The 23,789-nt window shown below is 43.4% G+C and overlaps 1 protein-coding gene across 1 annotated transcript in view; it reads left to right on the forward strand.

Moving 5' to 3' along the window:
- The window catches only part of LOC144134115 (multidrug resistance protein mrp-7-like), a 39,002-nt gene extending 15,729 nt beyond the window's left edge, over positions 1–23,273 (forward strand). Inside the window, exons 5-17 of the mRNA XM_077667093.1 lie at positions 649–825; positions 4,224–4,391; positions 6,540–6,721; positions 7,457–7,532; positions 8,363–8,558; positions 11,071–11,381; positions 13,011–13,352; positions 14,501–14,602; positions 16,030–16,249; positions 16,653–16,807; positions 19,397–19,563; positions 21,098–21,292; positions 22,742–23,273. Coding sequence (XP_077523219.1) covers positions 649–825; positions 4,224–4,391; positions 6,540–6,721; positions 7,457–7,532; positions 8,363–8,558; positions 11,071–11,381; positions 13,011–13,352; positions 14,501–14,602; positions 16,030–16,249; positions 16,653–16,807; positions 19,397–19,563; positions 21,098–21,292; positions 22,742–22,892 — 2,442 coding nt within the window. The 3' untranslated portion in view covers positions 22,893–23,273. The remainder of the gene's footprint in view (positions 1–648; positions 826–4,223; positions 4,392–6,539; positions 6,722–7,456; positions 7,533–8,362; positions 8,559–11,070; positions 11,382–13,010; positions 13,353–14,500; positions 14,603–16,029; positions 16,250–16,652; positions 16,808–19,396; positions 19,564–21,097; positions 21,293–22,741) is intronic.
- The last annotated feature ends 516 nt before the right edge of the window (positions 23,274–23,789 follow it).

A 23,789-nucleotide genomic window follows, 5' to 3' on the forward strand; every position in this document is an offset into this window, starting at 1 on the left:
TTACGCTTTGTTTGTTATTTGCTGCCAGAAGGAACAGAAAATTGCCTGAAACGGAGCCTGTTGCAAAAAGAGAAAGGACAGGGAAAGTACTTGAAACGTGGCCGCCGATTGGTACAAAATGGTGATGATGAGATAAATATCTGGAGACCCTTTCTACAAATCGCAAATTCTCTAAATATGTTTCGGCATTGGAGACACGGTCAATTTCCATGGAAGCGTCCAGAAAAATAACATCTATTTACTTTTGCCGAAAAGAGCTTTGGCGAAGTAGAGTAATATCTCAAGAAATTCGGTAACGATAGACACTCCGCACCTGTAGCAATATTGATAATGATGGGGAGCAATAATGAGCTCTAAGACTTTATAGCAAATTCAGCAAGTTTAGCAGGTGCACATTTGGACTCGAGTTCAGTTAATAAAACATGAAATTTTCATCTCAATATTGCAAGCTAGATAATAGATGCATATATTACAATGAAGCCATGCACAACACAGCGCTTTACAGATATGTATGCATGTACCGTAATCACATCTAGCAGCGTGTGATAACATTGCACACAACTATACCGTTTGCTAGAGCCAGCCGCCCCAATACTGAAACTAGAGCAAAAAAAATTCTTTTTAACGCTTTGCCACTTCCTTCTGCAGGGATCTGTGGCGTACGTTCCACAGATTGCATGCATCTACAACATGTCCATCAGGGACAACATCCTCTTCGGAAAGCCACTAAACGTCACGCTCTACGAGCATGTACTGAGTGCCTGCGACCTACTCAAAGACATGGCTGCCTTCCCGGCAGGAGACCTCACAGAAGTTGGACAAAAGGTGCGTTTATTGGCGCTAGTCAGCCAAAAGTTCTCGCGGGAATTTTTTCGCGTACTGAGAAAATGGTGTCTGTAAATTGCTGTGAATGAAGCTATGAAGACATTTTGCACTTCCTATGCAGAACCTGCTCCAACTAATCTCGGGGTCTACATTCATATGAGTCTGTATCAGATAGCATACATTTGCAGTATAACACCTGCCAACTCCACCAATCGCACCTAGCTTCAAAAAGTTCATGTTTTGCGGTTTCCTGACTTTCGGAAAACGTTTATTACATGCAGAGTGGTTTCCGTATATCTTAACGGGCGATAGGTTGTCAGACTTTAAAGCAACTTTTTAAAATTTGATTCCATGCAGTGTTGAGGATTTGCAATGAAATTCTACCCCTGGAGTTTTTCGCGCGCAACCTAAACCACTGCTCTCGTCTACTTTTTCATTTCGCCTCCATCAAAATGCACCGCCACAGCCAGCGTAGAAGTCAACAGTCGAAAGCTGTGGCCGTTGCAGGGGCTTCGTCTTTTAAATGAGATGTGCAGACACAAATTAACGTATTTTGGCTTCAATATTTCCTCTATAACTAGCCTTATCTGTTTTAGATAGCAAGGATAACAATGAATGTGTTTTACTGGGTACATAAAAAATGAATAAACATTGTATTATGGAATGGTCGTTCGATAAGATTTAATCATGCGAATACTATCTATACCAGGTTCTATTACGACAATATGTTTAAGTCAGAGAAGCCTCAAAGCAAGTTCACCTTAAGAAACATAGAACGATTCAGCGTCCCCAGAATTTATAGGAATTATGGCAAACGGTGCAGAGCTTACTATGTGCCTGCATTATTCAATAAACTATCTGATGTCGAGATCAGCCATACATCGATAAAAAAGGTAAAGCGAGTACTAAAGGATGTTTTCCTTAAAAATCTATAAAAAGGTTTGCACCTTAACATTACATGCTGTATATGTGTTACGTTGTATATTTCCACATTCACTATTTCATTTTCTTTATTCAAGTGTCTAGATGTGTAATTATATATATTAGCCTTTTTACTTTGTTTTTTTTTGGAATTTCCCCGTGTCGTAGAGAAGATGTAGTATCTGTGTATGCTTGCCCAATTCTTTAGTTACTAACAAAATTCAATCTGTCCACAGACTAACGATGATGACATGTCGCGCTTGTGTACAAAAACTGTGAATAATCTTGTGCTTTAATCAAAAATTTCCGCTGTCCAGATAGCGACGACGGTAACATGTGCTCTTGTTTTTTTGTTGTACTTTGATAAGATTGTCAAGCCAGTGATTTAGTTCTAGAAAGGTACCGAGAAAACATGTGTATTTCGCAGGCTGCCGGCACCGCAGACAAGCACAACAGTGCTTAAGCGGTGCGGGAATGTACGCTTTGTAAACAGTTGGACAAAATAAAACATTATTATTATTATTATTATTACAGCCAAGTGCTTTGCGGCCTCTTGCAAATGCTGCCGTTCCAAGTTGGTGGAGTTAATAAATGAGATATCTCCAAACAAAATAATTGGCTAGATATGGTATTAGGTAACAAAATGTTTGCCTGCGACCTATTATTTTGTGACTTTTTGTTTTTAGGAACGAGTTAAGTGTCTATGTTAAGTCACGAGTTAAAGTAGGTTGGAGCAAATAAATAATACAATCAAAGAAGCATAATTTCACAACTTTTCAAAGCGAAAAATGCTACCGGAGCAAAATATTCTACAGTGCAGCTTGACTCTGCTCCAGCCACCCTTTAGGAAAGAAAAAGAAAATCCATTAAAAAATAGTAAAGAACAATGCCAGACTTAATAAAGCAGGAATATTTTCTTAATGAAACGCTCCGCTACAAGTACATAGCCTTTAGTGCATAGTGAAACAAGCTAAAGCAGTAATACCAGAATAAAGCACAAAGCAAAAAAAAGAATGGATCCACATCTTAGAGTCAAGGTGGTAGTGTGGTAGCGATCCCCCTCCGAACACAATTATGAAATCTTGACCCATACACTTATAAAAACATGTGTTCATTTCATTTTTCTTATGAAAACAAACATGTATTTTTATGTTAATGTCGCGATGTCAGTATTCATTGTGGCGTTGTGGTTTAATATCGTTGGCATTTTATGCTGAATTCTCTGTCGGCCATACCATGCGCGGGAAACAAACATGTCAAAGTGGTTGACAATGGAAAACGCAAGTTGCAGGGGTTTGGTCAAGTTGTGCAATGTCGAGAAAAACATGTAACCTGCCCTGCATCGCTTTCTTATAAGAAAACAATAGTGTGTATGTGTACAAACCCTGAACTCGAACGATTCTACGCTTTTCAAAAGAGAGGCGCGGTGTGTTGTAAATAGAAAACATTTGATTCCGCGCGGACTGCCTTCTTTGGACTATAGTGAATTTGTATAGCTTTTCAGCTGTACTATTTCCCGAAATCAATACACAATAGGACAAATAAAGATGAAGAGAGCATCATAAAGCAGTCTCCTAATCGCCGCTAGAAGAGTTTATGGGTGCCTACTACTTATACGGACTGCTTCGCTTGATTTATCCAATAGCAACTGTATGTGCTGGTTCCAGCACATGTGTTCAGCAAATACACTAGCAAATGTTTTCACACATCTTTCAGTCGAAAGGTTTGGCACTTCAAGCACAATGAATTCAGGCACCTTAGCTAATGTTCTGACTGCACAAAACAACGCATACTTTGTTTTTGATTCATTTAACGTTAGGCGAATTGTCTTGCACAAGTCGTCGAAACTACAAGCCAAAGTATCTGCCTCTATTATAACGTGCGCTGTAACTTTTTCTAGAAAGAAACACACTAAAAAGATCTGCATAGATAAAGAATTGCAATTTTAAAATTTTTTACCATGTCCTTTTTGTAGAAAAGGAATAGAATATGTTCCACAATATTTCCCTGTGGCACCCCAGATATCATCTCTCTAAAAATCGATTTGTATTTTCTGTTGCAATATATTGCGATCGATGTGTATCGTATGAAGGAATTACTTCCAGCACTATCCTTCTGAACCTATAGTGTTTCATTTTACTCACTAAAATGGTGTGATTTGCACAGTTGAAGAATTTCCTGATATCCATGTATGGCGCTCGTGTCATAAATTTGTTTGCACGACTTCTAACATTTCTTCCTGAATAAAAAGGACAGCATGGGTTGAGCGACATTTCCTAAACCAAATTGATGACTTGTTATCAGGCTATTTTTGCTACTGAAACTGTCAATTCGCGCACTATTATCCTTTTCAAAGACTTTCGAGAACTCTGGTAAAATTGAGACTGGACAATAGTGCACTATATATCATATTGCACTGCCCTTTCGGCTCCTTTCATAGCATGCGTGAACCTTGCGCTATCGCTTTCCTACGACAGGGGGCGACACTGAGTGGCGGACAAAAGCAGAGGATTGCCCTCGCTCGGGCAGTTTACAGCGACAGCAGTGTCTACCTTCTGGACGACACCCTCAGTGCGCTGGATGCCCGCGTTGCTTCCAAGGTCTTCAAACAAGTGATCGGAAAGAAAGGAATCCTGCAGGAAAAAGTGGGTAAAATAATTTACCTGTGATTTCATCAAAACTCTCAAGTAATTCAGCTACAAATCATTTTTTTTTCGTCACAGCCTTGAAGAGCTTGCAAAAATCAGGGCGAATAATCCTTCATTTATCAAATGTTTCCGAGTTGAAGAAAATGCTTGTTCGCTTTCATTTTCCTTGATTATCAGTTATTCATTGATCCGCTTCTGCCAAGCAAACTATGATGTAGGAAAATAAGCAGGATCTTCTTCACGAGCTCTAATATCGCCACCACTCTGAGCTCAAAGAGCAGGAATACCTGTCAAAAGCTCCGGGAAACAACTATTTTAAATGAATACGAAGAAAGAGGTTATAACCTATGCTTCAGAAAGGCAGAACAAAAAACAAATGCACACCGAAAATCAAAACAAACAACGGTGATTATAAGCGCTATTTCTAGAATCAAAACATGCTGAAGTCATTCATAGAAAGTGAGCGCATGTTGACAAAGGAAAAACAAAACTTCCTATCTAAGGAGCATAAAAGCTATACAGGCCTTCCTAAAAGCCGCGGCTCATGTGGAGTATATTGTGAAGGCAGCCGCCGTTTTCTGTTTCCGCCGTGTCTCTTATTTGTGCATATGTCCTCTGATTTAAGAATTATCGATATCTGTGGCTGACCTATTATGATGAACGGTGGTATTGAAGAGTTAACGGTGTTTTTTTTTTCTTTTATAAATGGTGGAAATTTGACAGCTCGCCCGTCCTGTAGCCGATTCCAAGAACGACTGCGCCAGTGAATACAGACTGTATAGAACTGTTTTTTACAATATTTAAGACCAAGAATTTTAGTTAACCTTGATGTGTCGACGCCCACCGAGAAATCTTAGCCTTTTTATAAGCGCTTACATTGAGTGACCAGCGGGAGGTCTAAAGCAATATGTCATAACCTGATGAGCGCTGTATTCTTTAGGTAATGAAAAAGAGTGCGTAGGGAACCTCATTGTAAAGCTAAAATGCTTCTGTTTTAAAAGAATGCGCACTTTTAGCACTTGATTCAAAGCCTTGGGCGTAACGTTGCCACTGTTACTGATTGATCCTAACACATGCGCACTTAGCTGTGGAAGTCACTAAACCTAATTATGCTGGAAGCAGCGATAATTTATGCTGCCACTCATGTAAGTCTATTTGACTTTTATTCCAGTCAATCAGTTTATATTTGACCGCGTTTATATTTGACCGGCGTCGCCGTTGTGAGCAAAAAATCCAGCTCATGACTCTGGCTGGTGGTGCCCGGAGAGTGACCTAGGACGGAAGCGGACCACCTAGGTAACATGACCTTGTGGCGTCATGACATCCTGCCAACTGAATAGTGAGCAAACTGCCCACCGTTGAAGATTGCAGTAAAATTAATGATCGGTCGCTCGGGAAGAGCAACCTGTGTCACACAAGGCCTATCGCTGGGTTCACCTGCGCATCGCTTAACCACTGCGCCAGGTTGCGTATGAGGACTCCCAGTAATCTAGAATGTAGAGGGTTACCGTCTGCATATACAGGAATTAAGGGTATGGCACTATTGAGTAATACCCCTAAGGCGATACTTAAGTGTCCCTTCCCATTTGTATTTCCTCACTAAAGGATTATCGGTCTTCACAGCAGAAACGTTTTTTATAGTGAGTATTTAGCCTTAAGCATCCTCACTACGCCGTCGCCTGTCCCGGAGAAGTTGTGGTGGTGGGTTTCATTCTTGGATAGGAATGAAATTTTTACCAGAAGCAAAGCTTCTGAAAACCCTTACTCTTTTCCTCTGTACCCGCAGGGTTACGCTAAGGTAGATACTAATAGTTATGGCTCCCTTACTGAACTCACCGCCAACTTGAGGGATTATTTGCTGAGAAACGCTCTCTTCTTTTAATCCTGGTTTCGCTTCATTCTTTCACAATTATTTTTATGCACATACAATTTTACAATGCTTCTCTCCTAGATGTGTTTTCTAGTCAAACGTTAGTGCACTGGACCTCTACAGAAACACAAAACTATTTCACACAGTGATTTTTGTGTCCATTCATGTAATAACTGTTAGATAAAAGTAAATGATGGTCACTTGTACACAGATCAAGCTATTGCATGCTGCGGGCAACTCATTTGGGGATAATTTCTAAGCTTCTACATTTCCAGACACGCGTTATCGTATGCAGCCAAACTCGCTACCTGAAGCAGATGGATCAAATTATGCTTGTCGCCGACTCGAAACTTACTATATTTGATGACATCAGTGAACTTATCAAAGACCCGAGATGCCCTACCACAATCAGGGAAGGAATTCATGCTAAGCACACAAGCAGACACGGATTCAGCACGTAAGTAGAAATATATCAAAATCTTAAGTAAAATAAAGTTAAAGGGTTTCCATATCACGCATGTACCTTTTTCATGTAGGAACATTAAAGCTTAAAGGAGAATTTTGAATGTACGTCCTCACAGCGTGCCAAAAAATTCATATATCTTTGCTATGGATGTAGTTTGAGAGAGTTTGTCTACAACAGACACCTGACCTATAAAGAGCGCTTTTTTATAGCGGCCCGTATTAACTTAAACCATCTGGGGCTCAATAAAGCGTGCTGGCATCGCACATCGTAGTGACTTTTTTGGCATTTGCCTCCTTTGAAACGCTGCTGGCTCGGCCTGATTCGATCTTGCGAATTTAAGATCACGATACAGAAGCCAAAATTACTGATTCACCACGGTGGGTATCAGCAGCTGTATGAATTATGTGCTTTATATCATTGTTATTATAAGTGAAATCAATCTAAAAGGAAAATTAGTGTTTATTTATCTCTCGAAAGGTCAGAGCACAAATACTGCACAACAAATAGTTTGGTTATGTTGTGTTCTCTGCCGTTTTCCAATTTTTTTTGGCTCGTTAACCATTAATACAACAAAACTAGCGCAACTTCTCACGTTAACGAAATACTTTGGTTTCGCGTGCGGTCACTAATATAACTGCCATGAAAGAGCCAACAGTTTTTTTACCTGCCTTACTCTTAGATATCGGCACCCACAACTTTTTAACATTACTGTCACTGCTGCTTCAGAAACCTGGCCCTAACTCAAGCAATTGGCAAAGTTACTCATCAAGTAACAGAAGAAGAAAGTATGGAGTCGCTTATGGTACGTGCAATTTTCTGAGGACGCAGTGTGTATTCAGCAAGTACAGCCTTGAGCATTCAGAACTCAGCAAGCGTGCTTTCTTGGCTAGGGCTTGTTACATATGTTGAAAGAGCTAACTACGCTATCAAGCAGGTACCGGAAAGTATGCTGCTATTTTAATCTGAATGCGACTAAATTGTGTGCGCAGTAATGAGGTTGTCAACGGGGTCAACGGGGGCTAGCAAGACATAAAAACTATTCTTACAACACATCACACGGTGTCGATGAAAACTGGTGGCAATGTCGCAAAGGTCGGCTGTATTTAAAGGTTGCCAGAGATGAGCAAGGTCCAGAACGTCGAGTGGTAATGGTAGGGATGAAGAGCACACTGAAAAAATTAAAGGGTCGTGTACAAATGAGAATGATCCAATCGAGCATAGATTTTGCAAAAATGTGAACAAGCATGGTAATTTAGGCAGGCGGGACGGCTGCTCATTGCATATCGCTGAACATATTTCACTTAAAGGAGAATGTGTGTTTGTCGAAGGTCACTGGTTTTAAGAATGAGCGTAGATTTGTTAGCTAGTGAAAGAAATAAGGCTTCAATTCTTGTAAAAGTAGGAGGTAGACCCTTACACCTTCGCATTAGAAGTGCCATTGTGTTTGCGCAGCATGCCAAGACGAGGACCACTAGATGATCGTCGAAATGATCCGGATAACGCAAAAAAAAAACACTCCTTACGAAAACCTTACGAAGCTACAGTAAGAAATGCTGTCTTATGGCCACGAAAACAAAATACCACCGAAGAAAGCTACCTTTTGTTATGAACGATGTTACTTCCATGTTTCAGGGATCCATGGACCTATTTTCCTCTGCAGTACGGATAAGTGGTCCCTCCATTGTGGTCGCTGCACTAAGCTTCATAGCCCGTGCAGGAGCAGTGGGTTCATATCTGGTTTGGATGAAACAGTGGACGGACGCGGGTACCGACGAGACACCAACGTCTGTGTGGATTGCGGGTCTAGCGGCCATTTGCCTTTCGGACGGTGAGGAGATGATCTTGGTTTTCTTGTTGTGCAAAATTTTGAGGGGGGTTTATTGGCTTGTTTGTTCAAAACAAGCGCGTGGCGTTATCCATTTGCTTGCCGCGCCAGTGACAATTCTATATTTCCTGAGTGATAGCAGTTCCACTGGAGTGTTGCAGGCGCCCTTTCTCGAAGATTTTATGCCGCCGTAAAACCGAGCGCGGCCGACTCTAGCCACGATTCTTAAGCTGAAGACCAGACGAAAACGAATAGCCGCTGCCCACTTGTTTTCCTGTTTAAGAAAAAAAATTGCCCAAAATCAATTTCATTTCCGTCGATGTTCTCTTTGCCGTAAAGAACTTTGCAACGGCGTCCATGGTGCTTTCCTAGCCACGTGACATGAGATATATTTAGAATAGCGGAGAAATATTAGCTTAGGCGTATGCAAATTTGTGATGCTGGCTCCGTACGCGCCATGGCCTCGCATGGCTGCACCCTACCATTGCTCCTGCGCAACCGACATCCGTTAAGCCAGTACACGTCTGTGCTACCGCGTTTTCCCTATGCTAAATCTTTTTATTTTCGGTTGCTCTCGGAGAAAGGTTGGCGGTGGAATGAAAAATGCAGTTACATGCTATGCATCTCCCTTCTCCGAAGGCCCAGTTCAAATCAGCAACCGAAAAAAGCTTAAAAACTTTACTTACAACATTTCTGATTTTAACAGCATGCTTAATTCCAGCTTGTAGCTGTGGTTTTATGTAACAAAATGGACAAAACTTGGGGGGCGGGGGGATATATATGGTTTCGTGAACATCTTGAAGAGTGTGAGAACACAGAGTGCTGAAGATAGAGCGCGTATACGTGACTTTGCAAGTGTTTTCAAAATCTGACATCTTTGATTTGAACCTGCTGTATCCCGCACAAAACCAGCAGGCACGTAGTATTAGTTTGAAAAATTACAGCGCGGAAAACGGGGACTTCAACGGTTGCCTGTTCGTTTATATTTGCCTGTTTGCTGTGATTAAACTTTAGTTGAGAGTCAGCGCTTGTCCTGTGTTTTCTACCCTTGAAGTCCCCGTTTTCTGCGCTGTAATTTTTCATATATGTATCACCAACTCGCTCGCCTTGCTCAAGTAGTATAAGAGCCGCCATAAAAGCGTTGTTTGAGCTGTGCTTCGAAAAACGAGGGCGAAAAGAGCTGAAAGAGCGATGGGAGTAACCAGAGACCTACAGCAGAGCATCAACCAAAGAACGTTGAATTTTCGTTTCCTCAAAGCAAAATATTCGTTCACAAGCGCTAAACACACAGTAATGTTGTAAAAGAGAAAAGAATCTAAGGGTGTGATACTGCAATACTCATAATGTTGTTTTCAATGATACAACATTCGATTTTCCGATAAATGGCCGAAAACGGCAACACGCAAGGCCACCCGCTATGGAATTTTTAATGCCACTAACTTAAAATTTACGTGTTTGCTACTGAACAGCTCGGCACAGAACGGGCCTGTTTTCAAAGTGCAGTAGCTAATTCCAGTTCCTGGACTGATGCTTCCTACGCGAGAAATTTCGGGGACACCTAACGTCAGCCATTAGGCTATGTCACGACGGCGCTACTGTGTCCTGTAAGCGGCTCCACTCGATTCCATTAGCATATTACCAAAACTTGTCCTCTATCAATGCTACCAGAACGCGTAACGCACCACTGTCACAAGACACAAGCGTGTAGTCGTTCGCGCAGGCTCACTCCTCTCTAGCATGCAGCTTGCTAGTCACTAATTCCTTAATTAGTGCCTGTGTAATTTCGGTCAGTAAGCTTCCACATTACGTGAAAGAAAACACGACATACATTAAAAACTCCACTTTAATCAAGCCGCCTGAACGTGCGTGTGTCGCCATGATGCATTACTCAAAATCAAAGGGTTCAATTCCTCTTTAATTACTCCAGTGTTGTTTTCAGTGCATTTAACTAATATACCGAGATTTCATAGTGACATTTGTTTCATGTTGAGAACTTGAGAAAATTATATGAAATCTTTTAATTACTTTCAATTCCGCCGCTCCTCGTGGGACGTCAAGCATTTTAGAGCAATCCGGAGTTTCGCGCCATAACAACGTCGGGCGTCATCGACGGGACGCGGCATATTCTACTGAAGCCATCGCTTCAAAACGCCTTCCACGCCTGAAGCCCAGCAGCTGGGTCTGAAATAGTTCAGTGAGCAGCAAGCTTTGTAATTGCAATTGTATCGCCGTGTCACAGAGCATGAACGAACAAGGAACTTTTAGTATTGGTTAACAAATAAAATCTCTTATCAACAACTCCAGTGCAGGGCACAAACCGCAGGTTTATTGTTGCTGTGGTTAAAGCTGCCTGGTTAATACTTGCTTGCGTTTCCTCTTACATTCGAAACAGAGTCAACATTTACTGAGACTATTCATCGATGGTGTTTTTAAAGCTGAATTCGTGACGATTAATGATAAAAATGTCAATCACGCCACCACCTTAAACCTCTCTATTGCTCGCATGATTAAACAGTCCTCCTTGGCTGGTTGGGCGCCTTCACCCTGGCAGTCGCATTGAGGAACCTCTCCTTCCGGTTACAAGGGGCGATGGTGCGGCGGGTGCTGGACAGCCCGATGGATTTTTTCGACTCTACACCACGAGGCCGTGTTCTGAATCGCTTCTCAACAGAGCTCGAGAACGTTGACTGCTGCCTCTATCTGTCGCTGAAGCAGATCCTGCAAACACTGCCCGCAGTAATCGCTCGCATTGTCGTGACGGGCTTCCAAGCACCAGCCGCAGGGGTGCTGGGAGGCGTCACTGCCGCCTTCTACCTAGCCACGATGGTACGCCAATGTGTCAGTCGTTTTTTTTTTTCAGTTGAACACAAACTCTACTGCGCATGCAGGAATTGAGGACACTACCATGGCGTGAAATCAACCGCTTCCTTCGCCGTTAGCTGCAAATATTGAAAATAAACATTTTTACGCCGGAAAAGTATATCCGCAACTGAAGAAAACTGATCGGTTAGTTTTTCGGCACGAAACAACAAGGACCAATATGTCTAGAAGCATGAACAACCTTTCACCAAAGACTCACAATGTTTCTGGATTGTAACATCAAAAGGCTAGGCGATAAACTTATATTAATGCTGGTGACGAAATCTGTCTTCGTGAAAATGGCAGAGGACGTGCAACCAAACTTTCTTTGTAAAAATTCTTGCTAACTGTGTTAACCAGTTATCGTAAAACACCTCCCTTTGCATCTTACGCGACGCTACACTTACCTGAAAAAGACAGATAAGCCACTCTTAGGTCCAGCACGCTGTTAGAAAAATCTACTAGTTTGCTTTGCACACAATTGCGCCCCTAGCCGTTTAAAGCGTTAAAGATGATGAAAGAAACTAGCAACATCGACATAACGCACTCGTGATGCATGGAATAGCGATGACCTCCGGCTTAAGTTTAGAGTTCTGGTTTCACGTACGTACTGAGTTCACGTATGCAAACGTAAGAAGTCTACGCAGCATACGCGCATGTCGCTTCACACCATTTTAGTTGCACCTACGCACTACTATTTCTTATTGTGTAAATAGTTTGTACATATTACTTCTGCCCCTATCCTCTCTTCCTGTCCCCTCACCTCTTTGATTTCATTTCTCCATTCTGCCTGCTATCCTTTATTTCCGCTGCCCCAGCTCAGTTGCTTCAGTATCGATGGCAGATGCTGGGGCAAGCAAAAATATTTTCCTTCCTTTTTACTATTATTTTTAATAAAACCACTACCACCACCACCACCTACGCGAAAGACGCCGCGCGTTTTTCCATCGCCATCTACTGAGAGATGCCGGCACTGCTGTAGCCGCTCTAATGAAAGACGAGTCAATGTCAAGCTGTTCAAGAGCGTCGGAGCTCTGCTTCGTTAGGCTTAACAGCTGCGAATTCGCCTTTATATCTGAAAAAACAAAGCTTTTTTTTCGCTTGAAACTTTTTGCGAGGGGAAGAATGGGGAAATCGAAGGTGAATACAACAGTTTAGAACACGATATCGCGTCGAGGGATTATCGACGAAGCTGTTACCGCTGTGAAGCGGCGGGCAGGGCGCCGCCATGTTTGTCAACGCTATGTACGCGAGCAACGCAGTGACCGCAACGTAAAAATCTGAATCTCACCTACGTACGTGAAACTCGCGCATACCTTTTGCGTTCTGCGTACGCGCACTGGTCACTCGTAAGAGCTCTACTTACGTGAAGCCTCTACGTACATGAAACTAAAACTCTCTTTTATCTTTTCTTGACAGCCGTCATCCTTACGTATAAAGCAATACGTAAAAAGAACCGTAGGAACAGTCTATGTGATTTAGTTGCGGAACAAAAAAAGCCGCCTGACAAGCTGGCGAATCAGAAAGCATAAAATTTTAAAATAGCATTATTGTGTAGCGTTGTCTAGCAGTCCAAATCAAGGCAACAACCTGCAGGTCATCATGGCCAAGGCCTGCAATGCGGCACGCCGTTTAGAGAGCGTCCAGGCGTCGCACCTGCTTCAACACGTGGCTGAGACACGAGACACACTGAGCGTACTGCGATCGTACGGCGTGGAGGAGCGCTTCTGTCGGCACTCCTATCGCCTAGTCGACGCTGCAGCGAGGGCGCTGCTCACGCTTACCAACGGCCTCCGAAACGTGCGGTTCCTGGGAGGTCTCTGCGGGTTCCTGGTCGTAATGGCGTCTGTGGTCTTTGCTGTGATTCTGCCTGGACAAAGCCAAGAAGTTGCCAACAACGGAAGCGCCGTGGGGCTCGCTCTCAGTGCATCTGTGGGCGTGAGTTTACGACGCTGGGGCGCTGCTTGTCACTCGCGAACGATAGAGAACAATGTGAATTGCAAGAGCCAAAAGCAGTTTTGACCTATAGTTCTTTAGAACAAAGAACGTTCAGGGTTCATTTCACAACTGCGGTAATAAGCGGCTTCTGTGTTCGAATTGTGGCGTAACTGTGCCGTAACTTAAGAAAGATACCCATTTAAATAAATCAATAGTTTGTTTTTCATAAAGTTTGATTTTGTTGGGTTAACGGGCTTTAACTTTCCAATGTACCCCAGGCTATTAGGGACGCCGCCTTGAAGGTTTCTGGAAATTTTAACACACTGGGGTTTTTAACGTGCTCTGAAACCGCACAGTACACGGGTCTGTAGCATTTTGTCTCCATCGAAATGTGACCGCCGCAGCCGGGATCGAACCCGGGTCTTTCAGGTCAGAAGCCGTGCGCCAATGCCTGCGAACCACAGCAGAGGTTCGTTTTTTTTTTACATAAACTGCCCAAACGAGAGATCTCTACTAAAGTTTTCATCTTCACAATCATTGCTAGACCAGTTAGGCTCTCTGCCGCTGGCCTCTACTCAACTGTCTCCTGCAGCTGCGGCACCTTAGCACTGAAGTTTAGTGTAATCATCTGCCCTCCTTACTTTCTGGCTTGAGTTACTTGAGTCGTGCTCGACTTACTTAGCAAGACAATGCATCTGCAAGTGGCATATTTCTAAGCTGTGTTTTAGTTCCCCGCTCTTCCAAATATACTTCTTAATATGTAGACGTACGAATTCCCACATAACTTCCGGTACTGCAGTGTCTGTGGTATGGAATCTCTGTACGTGAGTGCAATTGGAAATGACAACTATTCGTCGCAGCTATTGAAATAATGAAGGGGACAGCCTTCAATCACTCATACTCTCAATGACCGCCTGTCCGTTACATCGTCGCCTAGGTCACGGGACCTAAATCACGTGGCAGCAGGCTCGCGCCAGCTGTTCTTCTGTGTCATCAAATGAAGCCAGGCGCGGCCAATTCAAATCAGTGCAAAGGGTCGCAAAGGGCTTCCGCCTTCCCGCAGTTTAGAGATAACTAAGTGGCTTCAACGAATTTTTCCCTTAAGTGATATATTTGCTTCTCTGTGACTAGGCTTTTCATTCTTACAGGTCGCTTTCCTCATAATGGGCTCCTCGGGTTCAGTGTTCTTTTGTCTCCAGACGTTCGTCTCAGTTGAGCGCTGCGTGGACTACACTCGACTGCCTCCCGAGGTCTGTACCAGGTCACTGGAAAGGACTGAACAAGTATTTTGTGATCTCGGGACACAATATTTTGGTTGCCGATTGTGAAAAGACGTTATTTATCAACAGGAAATTTTATTTTCCCGAACAGTTGTTTCGTATTGGAACCGGCCCAGTTATCAGAACATTGTAGTAATAAATATTCGCTTAAAATAGCAAACTGCTGAGCAACGAGATGCGCACAGAGAAAACACTAAATAGGCATTACAAGAATGTGAATTAAATGTTCGGTGGCTGGGCAGCTGAGAGGAAGATGTGAAAAGGGTCATGCGGGACAAGCCGCTGAAACGCTCGTCCATTAATATGCCTGAGCGGATGTATTTTATCAGTAGGTTTCGTTCAAACCAACTTTCGCAAGCGCACTTTTTTTTCAAAGTTTGGGTTCATGCAATATCGTCTCCAGCAGTTAAGCACCATGTATATAAACTTGAAAAAAGAATGGAGCGGCTTCAATATATCCTGCAGTTGGAGACCGTGAAAGTCTGATGAGCCGGTGAAAAAGCCACATTGAAGCACAGATAACTTTCCGCCCAGTGTGACAGGTGGCGACGCAGTTCCAGTTCCAGCGAAAAACATTTGACGCTTGTGATCACTACCGACAAAGCGCTTTCGTCACTCAATCCCCGCAACCAAGCCAGTTAAACACACAAATCTCAAAATAAGCGGCATAACCCACTCAGCGTTGTGTATTCGGTAAAGCCTGCAATTCCGCCCAAATAAGCCTAAGCCCACATCTCAGCGACACAGCGCACTGCAGGCATTTTGAAACGGATAACGACTTGTATTTTGAGGTGTACATTCTTTATCTTTGTATAGCCACTATTTCTTCAATATTCCCGAAAAATTTATTCGTAGCAACTCACTGTCTTAACGAAATTTACTGACATAGGGACAGAGAAATCAGAACTGATGCAGAAATCTGTGAGCATTACAATTAGTTTGTTGTTTCAAAGATTAAGAAGTTAACCAGGCAAACCTTCTTATAAACGTTAGAAATACAAACACTTAGAGAGTTTAATCTGGATATAAAATTTAGAAGGTTGACTTGCAAGAAATAATACTTTTGTTCAAGAAACACTGACGCGTAATTTCTTTTAGCACAGGCAGTAGCAAAAAGTGTGATTTGTTTTAATGCCACCCAATTCAAGTTTTTCTGTGATCCTGCTTAAACTTGCATGTCGTATTAAATGCAATTGTTATGTGCCCATGGTGAGCAGACTAGTTTTTCTTTTTGTTCAATGTGCTAGATTCGTAATAATTACCGCAATCCACGTTTTCTTTGATCCATTGTTTTGCGTAGACCTAATCTGCCCACAATTTATTCAATAGCCGCTTCCCTTTCAATAAACTTTGCATCAATAGCTGATTTTTGTTTCTTTTTCTTCCGACCTAACCAGGCGGGCTTGAACGAAGAATCTGGCAGCGAACCAGAGGGAGAGAAAACTTCGCCAGGTATCCGTAGCCACGAGCCCGTTGTTGCCGGTCGGCTAGACTCGGCGACGTGGCCTTCGAAGGGAAAGCTGGAGTTTGACAAATACGCAGCCTCCTACAAGCCTGGAATCTTGCCAGATGTTCTTCACGATGTGTCATTTGTTGTACTGCCCCGCGAGAAGGCAGGTTTCCTTGAAGTCGACAAACATATCAGCTCATAGAAATGCTGTTTCGGCCTTACTTCTTAATTATTGTAGACGATGTGACGATGTGACAAGTAATTATCCGTGCACTTTTTATAAACTAGAGAACAGCAAATCTTCCGTAAACTACTGCCTCATCAGAAGGAAGCCTCGCTTTTAACAAGTTGGCATCTTACGTCGGCACATCCTGACTCGACCGAAATGCCGCTATTACTGCTGTGCTCTTGTTGCATTGCAATTGTTGGCTTCTGAACTGTGACCATGGACAAAGTTGTAAACTCCTGTGCAGACGCCACCCGCGTCAGAGCAGGACTCACTGTTGCTTGCGCTCCGCATCAGCACCTGAGAGTTTTTATTCACAACCTGTGTCCGATTCTTTCAGGTAGGTATAGTCGGCCGCACCGGAGCCGGGAAGTCCTCGCTCTTCATGGCAGTGCTCCGCGTGTTGAAAGCATCCGCCGGATGCATTCGCATCGATGACGTCGATATAGCATCCGTACCACTGCGGAGACTGCGTTCTGTGGTCACCGTCATTCCACAGGCAAGATGATCTTTTTTAACTTCCGTACTTTGTACCTACGCTGACCTTGTCACAAATTTTACTTTCATAGCTCAAGCAGAAATTATACAAAACTGGTGCGTAAGACAATAAGTCTTTCTTAGGTATGGGGTAAAAAATACGCCCTGTATGTACCGGTGTTCTGAGGCACCACAGCTCTGAAGCCATCTGTTCTAACATGTCTGCCAAAGGTAGAATTGATATAATTTTTTTTTTCCAAAAGAGGGTGTGGCCATATCCGCCCACCTACTGCTAGGCCACCAAGGCAATTCAACTGTCTAAAGTTCTGAACTATCTTTCTAAGCATAGTCACCGTCTTCGTTTTCGTCTAGCTTTAGTTTCCGGCAAGAGGAAAAATAATTGCGTACACCGAAATATGTTTTCTATGATTTTCCCGTGTGCACAGTGGTCAGTTTGGAAAAGGTACGAACGATTTTCTTTCACCGTAATTTCGCGACCTTTATCAGCACGCGGATTTTCACTTGAGTTGCTACGATCAGGTAGTTGCTATATTCCTGATGAAGGGATAAATAGCCTTACTCATGATATTAGAAATAAATACTTGGAATCAGTCGTAAAACCAGTAGGCTGAGTGCTGGCGATAAACCAGAGGATAAATATGGCCATAAAAGGAACCTCGTGGCACGGGGAATTACCTAGCTGTAAGGAGTATACTGGATGATTTTCGAAGCAAAATATGGAAAATAGTCTGGAAAGCGTTACCACTAACTTTTGAACCTTCGTTCTTTACAGACTCTATTAAAGAAAAACATCGTATGTCTAATCATGGTGTATATTTATTGGGAATTATTAGCTTGGGAAAATCTTTGTAAATATTTGACAATTTTATCTTCGGTTTACGTGATTATGCGTTTGCCTCGTTATCAGTCCTGCATAAGCACAAAGCCAAGTTTTGTGCAGGGCGCACTTTTCCTAGGATCAGTTAAACTGCTCTCTGACTTTCCTGAGGTCATGATAGAAACAGCATAGCATGCACCTGCACATATCCTAAGCAGCAGAGGTAATAGGCCCAGTATTGAAAATGTACTGATAAAGGCTGATCCTGCAAAGGACCAATGTGAAACCATCCATTTCCAATAAATGACCAATTACCTGTGCGGCTTGGAAAGTGCCAGAGAAGTTATTCAAGTGTAGATTAAGCAGCCACCTTAGCCTTCCTGCGCGTAACTTGGGTGGTAAGCTGTTCCGAACAAAAATTCATAAAGAATTATAAAATGTGCATCTAAGGACTTGCATTAAGTACTTACTAAGGCCCCTAAACTGCTAACTTCCCACAGTAACTTCACTAGTAAACATTTAGCTTGAAACAAATTATCGCAGCCGTTACCTGTCAGTCCAAACAAACAGCATGAGCAAGCAAATTTTTTGAGGACTTTCTACGATTGCTGATAGCCACATTCCTATGAAGTGATATTGAGGTCAGCGGTCAAATATATATACAGAATTCAGGAAATTAGTGATAACTAGACGTGACATTTAGCACATTATCCGTAGAGGAGAAATGTTTTCAAATATCGAAGTAATGTGCGCTATGGGACGCACGCTCAGCAGCGGCGATGTTATTTGCTAATGTAGCAACTGTGCTGCTTTGCCACTTCATATGGAAAACCAAATAGTGACACACACATGGCTCATAGAATAACCAAGAAACTCACATTGCCATCTTGAAGTTTCCCTTCATTATTCAAGCGTTAAGTGAGCGCAAACATAGCAGGCGGGCTCGCTGGTGCTAGCATACGTATACGATGGTCGAGAGCTCCCTGTGAAAAGCAGTTGCATACCGCGCGAGCACTACGCGGTTGCGGTGAACCGACTTGGAAAACAGGGCTGTAGAGGAAAACATGAAGCATCTCTCTCTAAATGAAAGTGTAGCTTCGACACGTAGGCTATAAGAGACGCCTATTGGAGGCTTCCGAATTATTTTAGAACAGCTGTAACCCTTAAAGGCGCTCTTGCCTCGCGCATCTCACAGGAGTTTTTGATTTCCAACGGCATCAAAATGTGGCAGTCGGGGCTGGGGCCGATAATTCGACCAGGGGGCCAGCACCCGAACGCCAGAACCACTCAGCCATTGCAGCGGTTTATGTACGACTATTAACAGTTGCGGGACAAATTGAAAAAAGCTGATAGGGCGCGAACAGACTTTCAAAAAAAATTTGTTATGAAAAATAGAGTGAAAATCAAGCAAAACCAAGCGCAGCAGTCATGAACACCCGAAGCAACTGCACCCAGACGCAAAAACAACGCGAGCTTTTTAACGGCCACTTGTTCTCGGAACAAGCGTGTTTGCCGTAATTTTCAGGCACTCGTCGAGCCTTCATGGTCCCTTAATAAATTCAGTCGCTTCATGTCAATTGCTTCCAGCACCTTTTGTTGTCACTGCACATGGCCATCTCAAAGGTATAATTGCGGCTTCTCGGAAAAATGAAATTTTCCGTTTCTTTGTATGGGACGTTTCGGTTCCAAAATAAAGTTCTTTCATACACCGCTTTCAAGTACTTTTTTATGCCTTGCGCTCATGAGCGATATTTTGTCTCTGCCACCACACAGGACCCCTGTTTGACAGGCGGCACCTTGCGCAATGTCTTGGACCCTACTAATACCTGCTCCGATGAGGATGTGTGGTGGGCGTTAGAGCAAGCGCATTTGACGGCTTTCGTGTCACGCCATCCGATGAAGATTCTCATGGACGTGGAGAACGTTGACAACAACTTCAGGTAGAGTGAAGAGAGTTGTGTGCCTTCTACGTGACATGCATGAATTTATCTCCTTCCAGCCGTGCAGTACACATAAATAACCGTGGGTGTCGCGTGTGGTTCCAGCAACATATTCTAAGCCCGCATCGTTCATAGAGCATCATCGTGCTGTACCTTAGGTAATTTTCCGATCAAATCACAGTTTATTCCGCACCTGGAAGATTTAGAATGGTGAGGAGGTGCAAAGAGGCCTGTGTGAATAATAACCACTAATGTTTGCTTTCATCAAGAGGCTATGCAGAACAATGTAGTTGTCCGCACCGAGTTAATGCCCAGTAGGCCGGGCATTTCTACTTTTTCTCCATCTAATCCCCTTGATAACTATCGAGCGCGTTAGGAACCTGTTCGGTCTCAGGTGGGAATTTTAATAGAACATTTAAAACAGCGCAGACACACTCAGGTGGACGTGTACTGAATTAGCAGATGCCAGGAGTGCACAAAAAGTGGGATCTACGCCGTCAGGTCGCGCATACCTTCCACAGTGCAAAGGCTGACAGGTGACTAAAAACAGAGAGGTGTCGTAAGGCTAGAAATGTAGGATTAAAAATGTATCTAAAGAAACTGGTGATGTTACAGACTGATTTATAACACCGTTAAAGCAAGCTGAATATGGCGGCAACTGCCACCACCCATTTCAGACGTGACGCTACTATCTTCCATTCATTCCATCCGACAGACTGCATAAAGAAATAAAGAAAAAAATCCGAGGATGGTGAGAACTTCCTTCACGTCTTTTAAAACAGGACGCTTGTATCTTCTATCCATCTTCCATGTATCGGTTATGCTTGCACGGCAGACTTCTGGTAAATACGCATGCTAACACGGGAATGTCGGGCTGAAGGCCTCTTCGTCTTTGAAGTGGTGGGCAGTTTTTAAATAAGTCCTCTCAATTCCATGAGTGCCGCCTGCTTTGCGCCATCATTTCCTATTCCGTCTTGAGCTGCTTCCCAATTTTGTCTTTCTCCACATCGTCTTGCCACTGCTTCCTACGTCACCCTTCCAGCATCTTCCATATATTTTCTAGTTTCATCCTCTGCTTTCTATTGTGTGCCTCCTTCTGGATGGACGCATGATTAAAACCGTATCCTTTCTTCTTTTATCTGTCTTTCAATATTTGTGACTCCGGCTTTTGCTTCTATGTTCTCGTTCCGCACTTTCCGCTTTCTTGCAACTCTACACTCATTTGCGCCGCTCCGATAGTTTACAAGTTGGCCTTAATTAAAGACCCCTAATATAACTTGTAACCTTGCCGAATTAGAGGTCACCTAGGCTAACTGAACTAGTAATAAAATGGCAGGCGGAAAGGGTGTCTGGTTTACCCTACTTATATATTCTTAGTAATTATTTCTGTGCATGAACTTTTTTGTTCGCTCAAGCCGCCATGATATGCTCCTTAGAGCATAGCTACAACGTGACATACATAGTACCAATTAGAACAACTATCAGCTTCGTCTGCCTTTACTGCAACAAGCCAACCATGACTGTTTCTGCGCAGTGCGGGGCAGCGCCAGCTAGTGTGCCTAGCCAGGGCCCTGCTGCGTCGACCACGCGTGCTGCTGCTGGACGAGGCCACGTCCCACATGGACCGCGACACAGATAGGCTGGTCCAGAGAACGCTGAGAGACAGCTTCGCCCATTGCACGGTACTGGCCATTGCCCACAGGCTGGACACCGTGCTCGACTACGACAAGTGAGTGATCTTGAATGGCTAAAGTTTGGACCTAGCAACATACTTCTCGATGGAAGCCTTCACATTTTGCAGCCGACAGCTGTAGGTAGGAAGAATAATCCAGCTACGCTGAAGGCGCTTTTTACTTTACTGTTGACGTGTCCATACCTTCCTTTACAATTAGCTGCACTCTACGCGCTGAATAGACGCATGCACCTACAAGAATCACGTCATAATGCATTCCGCTTAAATGTACAGTTGGCTCTGTACCCAACTAGTGACAAGTCGATAAAACAATGCAAGTACGCCCGCGTAATTTAACATGTTTTGCCTACGTAGCCATTTTATTGACATGAAGCAGAAAAACGTTTATGAATCTTTTTTTTCTAGAAGGGGAAGGCTCAGAGAAAAAAAAATACTGAATAGTTTTCGGGTAAGATTGAATGTCAGGGTGGAAGCTAAAATTTGCAGGACAAATGAATCGCAGGCTAACGTAACCATTGTGTGAGCTTGTAAAAACGCGTGTTCCAAGTGCGCCGAAGTATTATGTTTTCAAATCGCTTGTCTTTAAAAGCAAGGGCTACGTCGGCGCCATCTGTAGTACTTAAAACACAGGAAAACATGTCGCGGTTGAGGCGTCTACCTAGAACTGAAACAGTTGCTACGAAATTTCGCTCCCTCAAAAAGCACTCATTTATAAAGGGCGCCTTTTGCGTTTCACTTCCATTGAAAGGTGGCGGCCACAGCTGGGCCGCCGAATTATCGAAGTCAAGAGAAAGCTAGAGCGCAGTTTTCAGCAGGAGCACATCGTTTAAAAAAGTTCATGACAACTCCATTACTTTACGAGCCTACAAGAAAGTTTTTTATGTTTTTCGCTCAACACAAGGAGCGCACCACTTTTTATCTCAGATGTGGGCAGCACAAAGAAGAACGCTAGCTATGACAGAGTCAGCGGTGAAACAGTTGCATGTAGCGATATCAGGGGTAGGCAACTCAGGATAGTCTCGGTTTCAAGTACTTCAGTGCATCTGGCGAGTGAAGGTGACTAATGCTTAAAATTGAATGAGTGCTGCCCGCGCCCGTAGAGTGACAAGGCTGCGGCCGTGGCTGAGTTGTCTGAGCGCACGTGAAACGATGCTGCTCGTTCTTTGACGGACGGTGATTCGAATCTGGCTAGAGGTGGTGTTTTTGTCCGCTTGATACAGTGGTCATGACGACGATACGAAGATCTAGCTGGGTTCCCTCCGGCCGCTATGGGACGAATTAGCGCTGACCTCTGTATCTGCTGGACAATGGTGTAGATGGAAGTTTCCTGCCCTAACTGAGTATAGGTGACGTCTTTTTTGTCCGCAGCCGAAAAGAAAGCTCTCGTTGTTTCTTTGAACGGCAAAAGTCCATCTTGGGCGCTTTTGCAAGTTTGGTAATAGCCAGTTTTTTTAGTTGGTTGCTTTCACTGTTTCTTCCACGCAGGATCCTTGTTATGGAGGCTGGACGGGTGATTGAATTCGGCCCTACTAGCAGCCTCGCCGCCAATCCTGGCTCCGAATTTCGGGCTACGCTGCTTTCGGCAGGACTTGAGCCAGAGGGCACAGCCTTCGATTCTGAAAGCACATGGCTGTAGCGAAAGTTTTGCCCTCGAAGCACTGCCACAGATTGACGTAAAAAACATTCATTTGTCATGCAGACACATCCATAAAAGCTGTATGACTGAAAATTATGCAACAGTCCTATAATTTGTAGCTCGGTGAGCGGACACTTTACCTTCTAGTAAACGACTCGAAATATGCAAAACAGAGCACTTCAGTACATGAACAACCAAAGTTTCGCGTAATTTCTTCTGAAGCTAGGCGCCAGATTTTAAGAAATGAAAACAGGCCATAAGTGTCATTATTTATCATTTACAGTGATTTTGTATTCAGATCACTAATCAACTGCAATGTATCTTCCGCTCTTTGCTAAATAAGTACTTGACACTACTTTGCGTTTCAATTTGGAAGAATGCACCGACACATGTGATATATAATAGTTCGCTAACAACTATAACATAAAACGCTCACTTTGATACTGTAATTACTAATTGTGGTTCAAGTCCACCGAAACAAAAGATAAACTGACAGACGATTACGGTAGTCGGTAATGCAAAATTTGATTGTAACTGTTTACACCCCACCTGACACTGCTGTCAGATGGCCTGTTACGCTGCTAGTCACTCTCCAGGATCTTCCCGCACCAGCCACCTTCCAGGTGGCGTTTCGGTCTGCCACTTGGACCACTGGTTTCGCCGACAACGCCTACGACTACGACGCGGAACGCACGAACGGGCGCCTAAGAGTTTCGCTCTGAAAAGCTTTGAATAAAAGAAAAAGTTCAACATACCTTTGTTTTCTTAAAGAGAGCGGTTTTCGGTTGGTCCCCGGACGTCCCAGATTTGTTCCCTTGTATATATTAAAAAATCTGCAACGTTAAATTTCACAAATGTCACGCACGGCATGCAATAACCTGATTTTTGGCAGAGTGA

Source organism: Amblyomma americanum, chromosome 5 (genome assembly GCF_052857255.1).
Source record: "Amblyomma americanum isolate KBUSLIRL-KWMA chromosome 5, ASM5285725v1, whole genome shotgun sequence".
In the NCBI taxonomy this organism is placed as follows: Eukaryota; Metazoa; Arthropoda; class Arachnida; order Ixodida; family Ixodidae; genus Amblyomma; species Amblyomma americanum.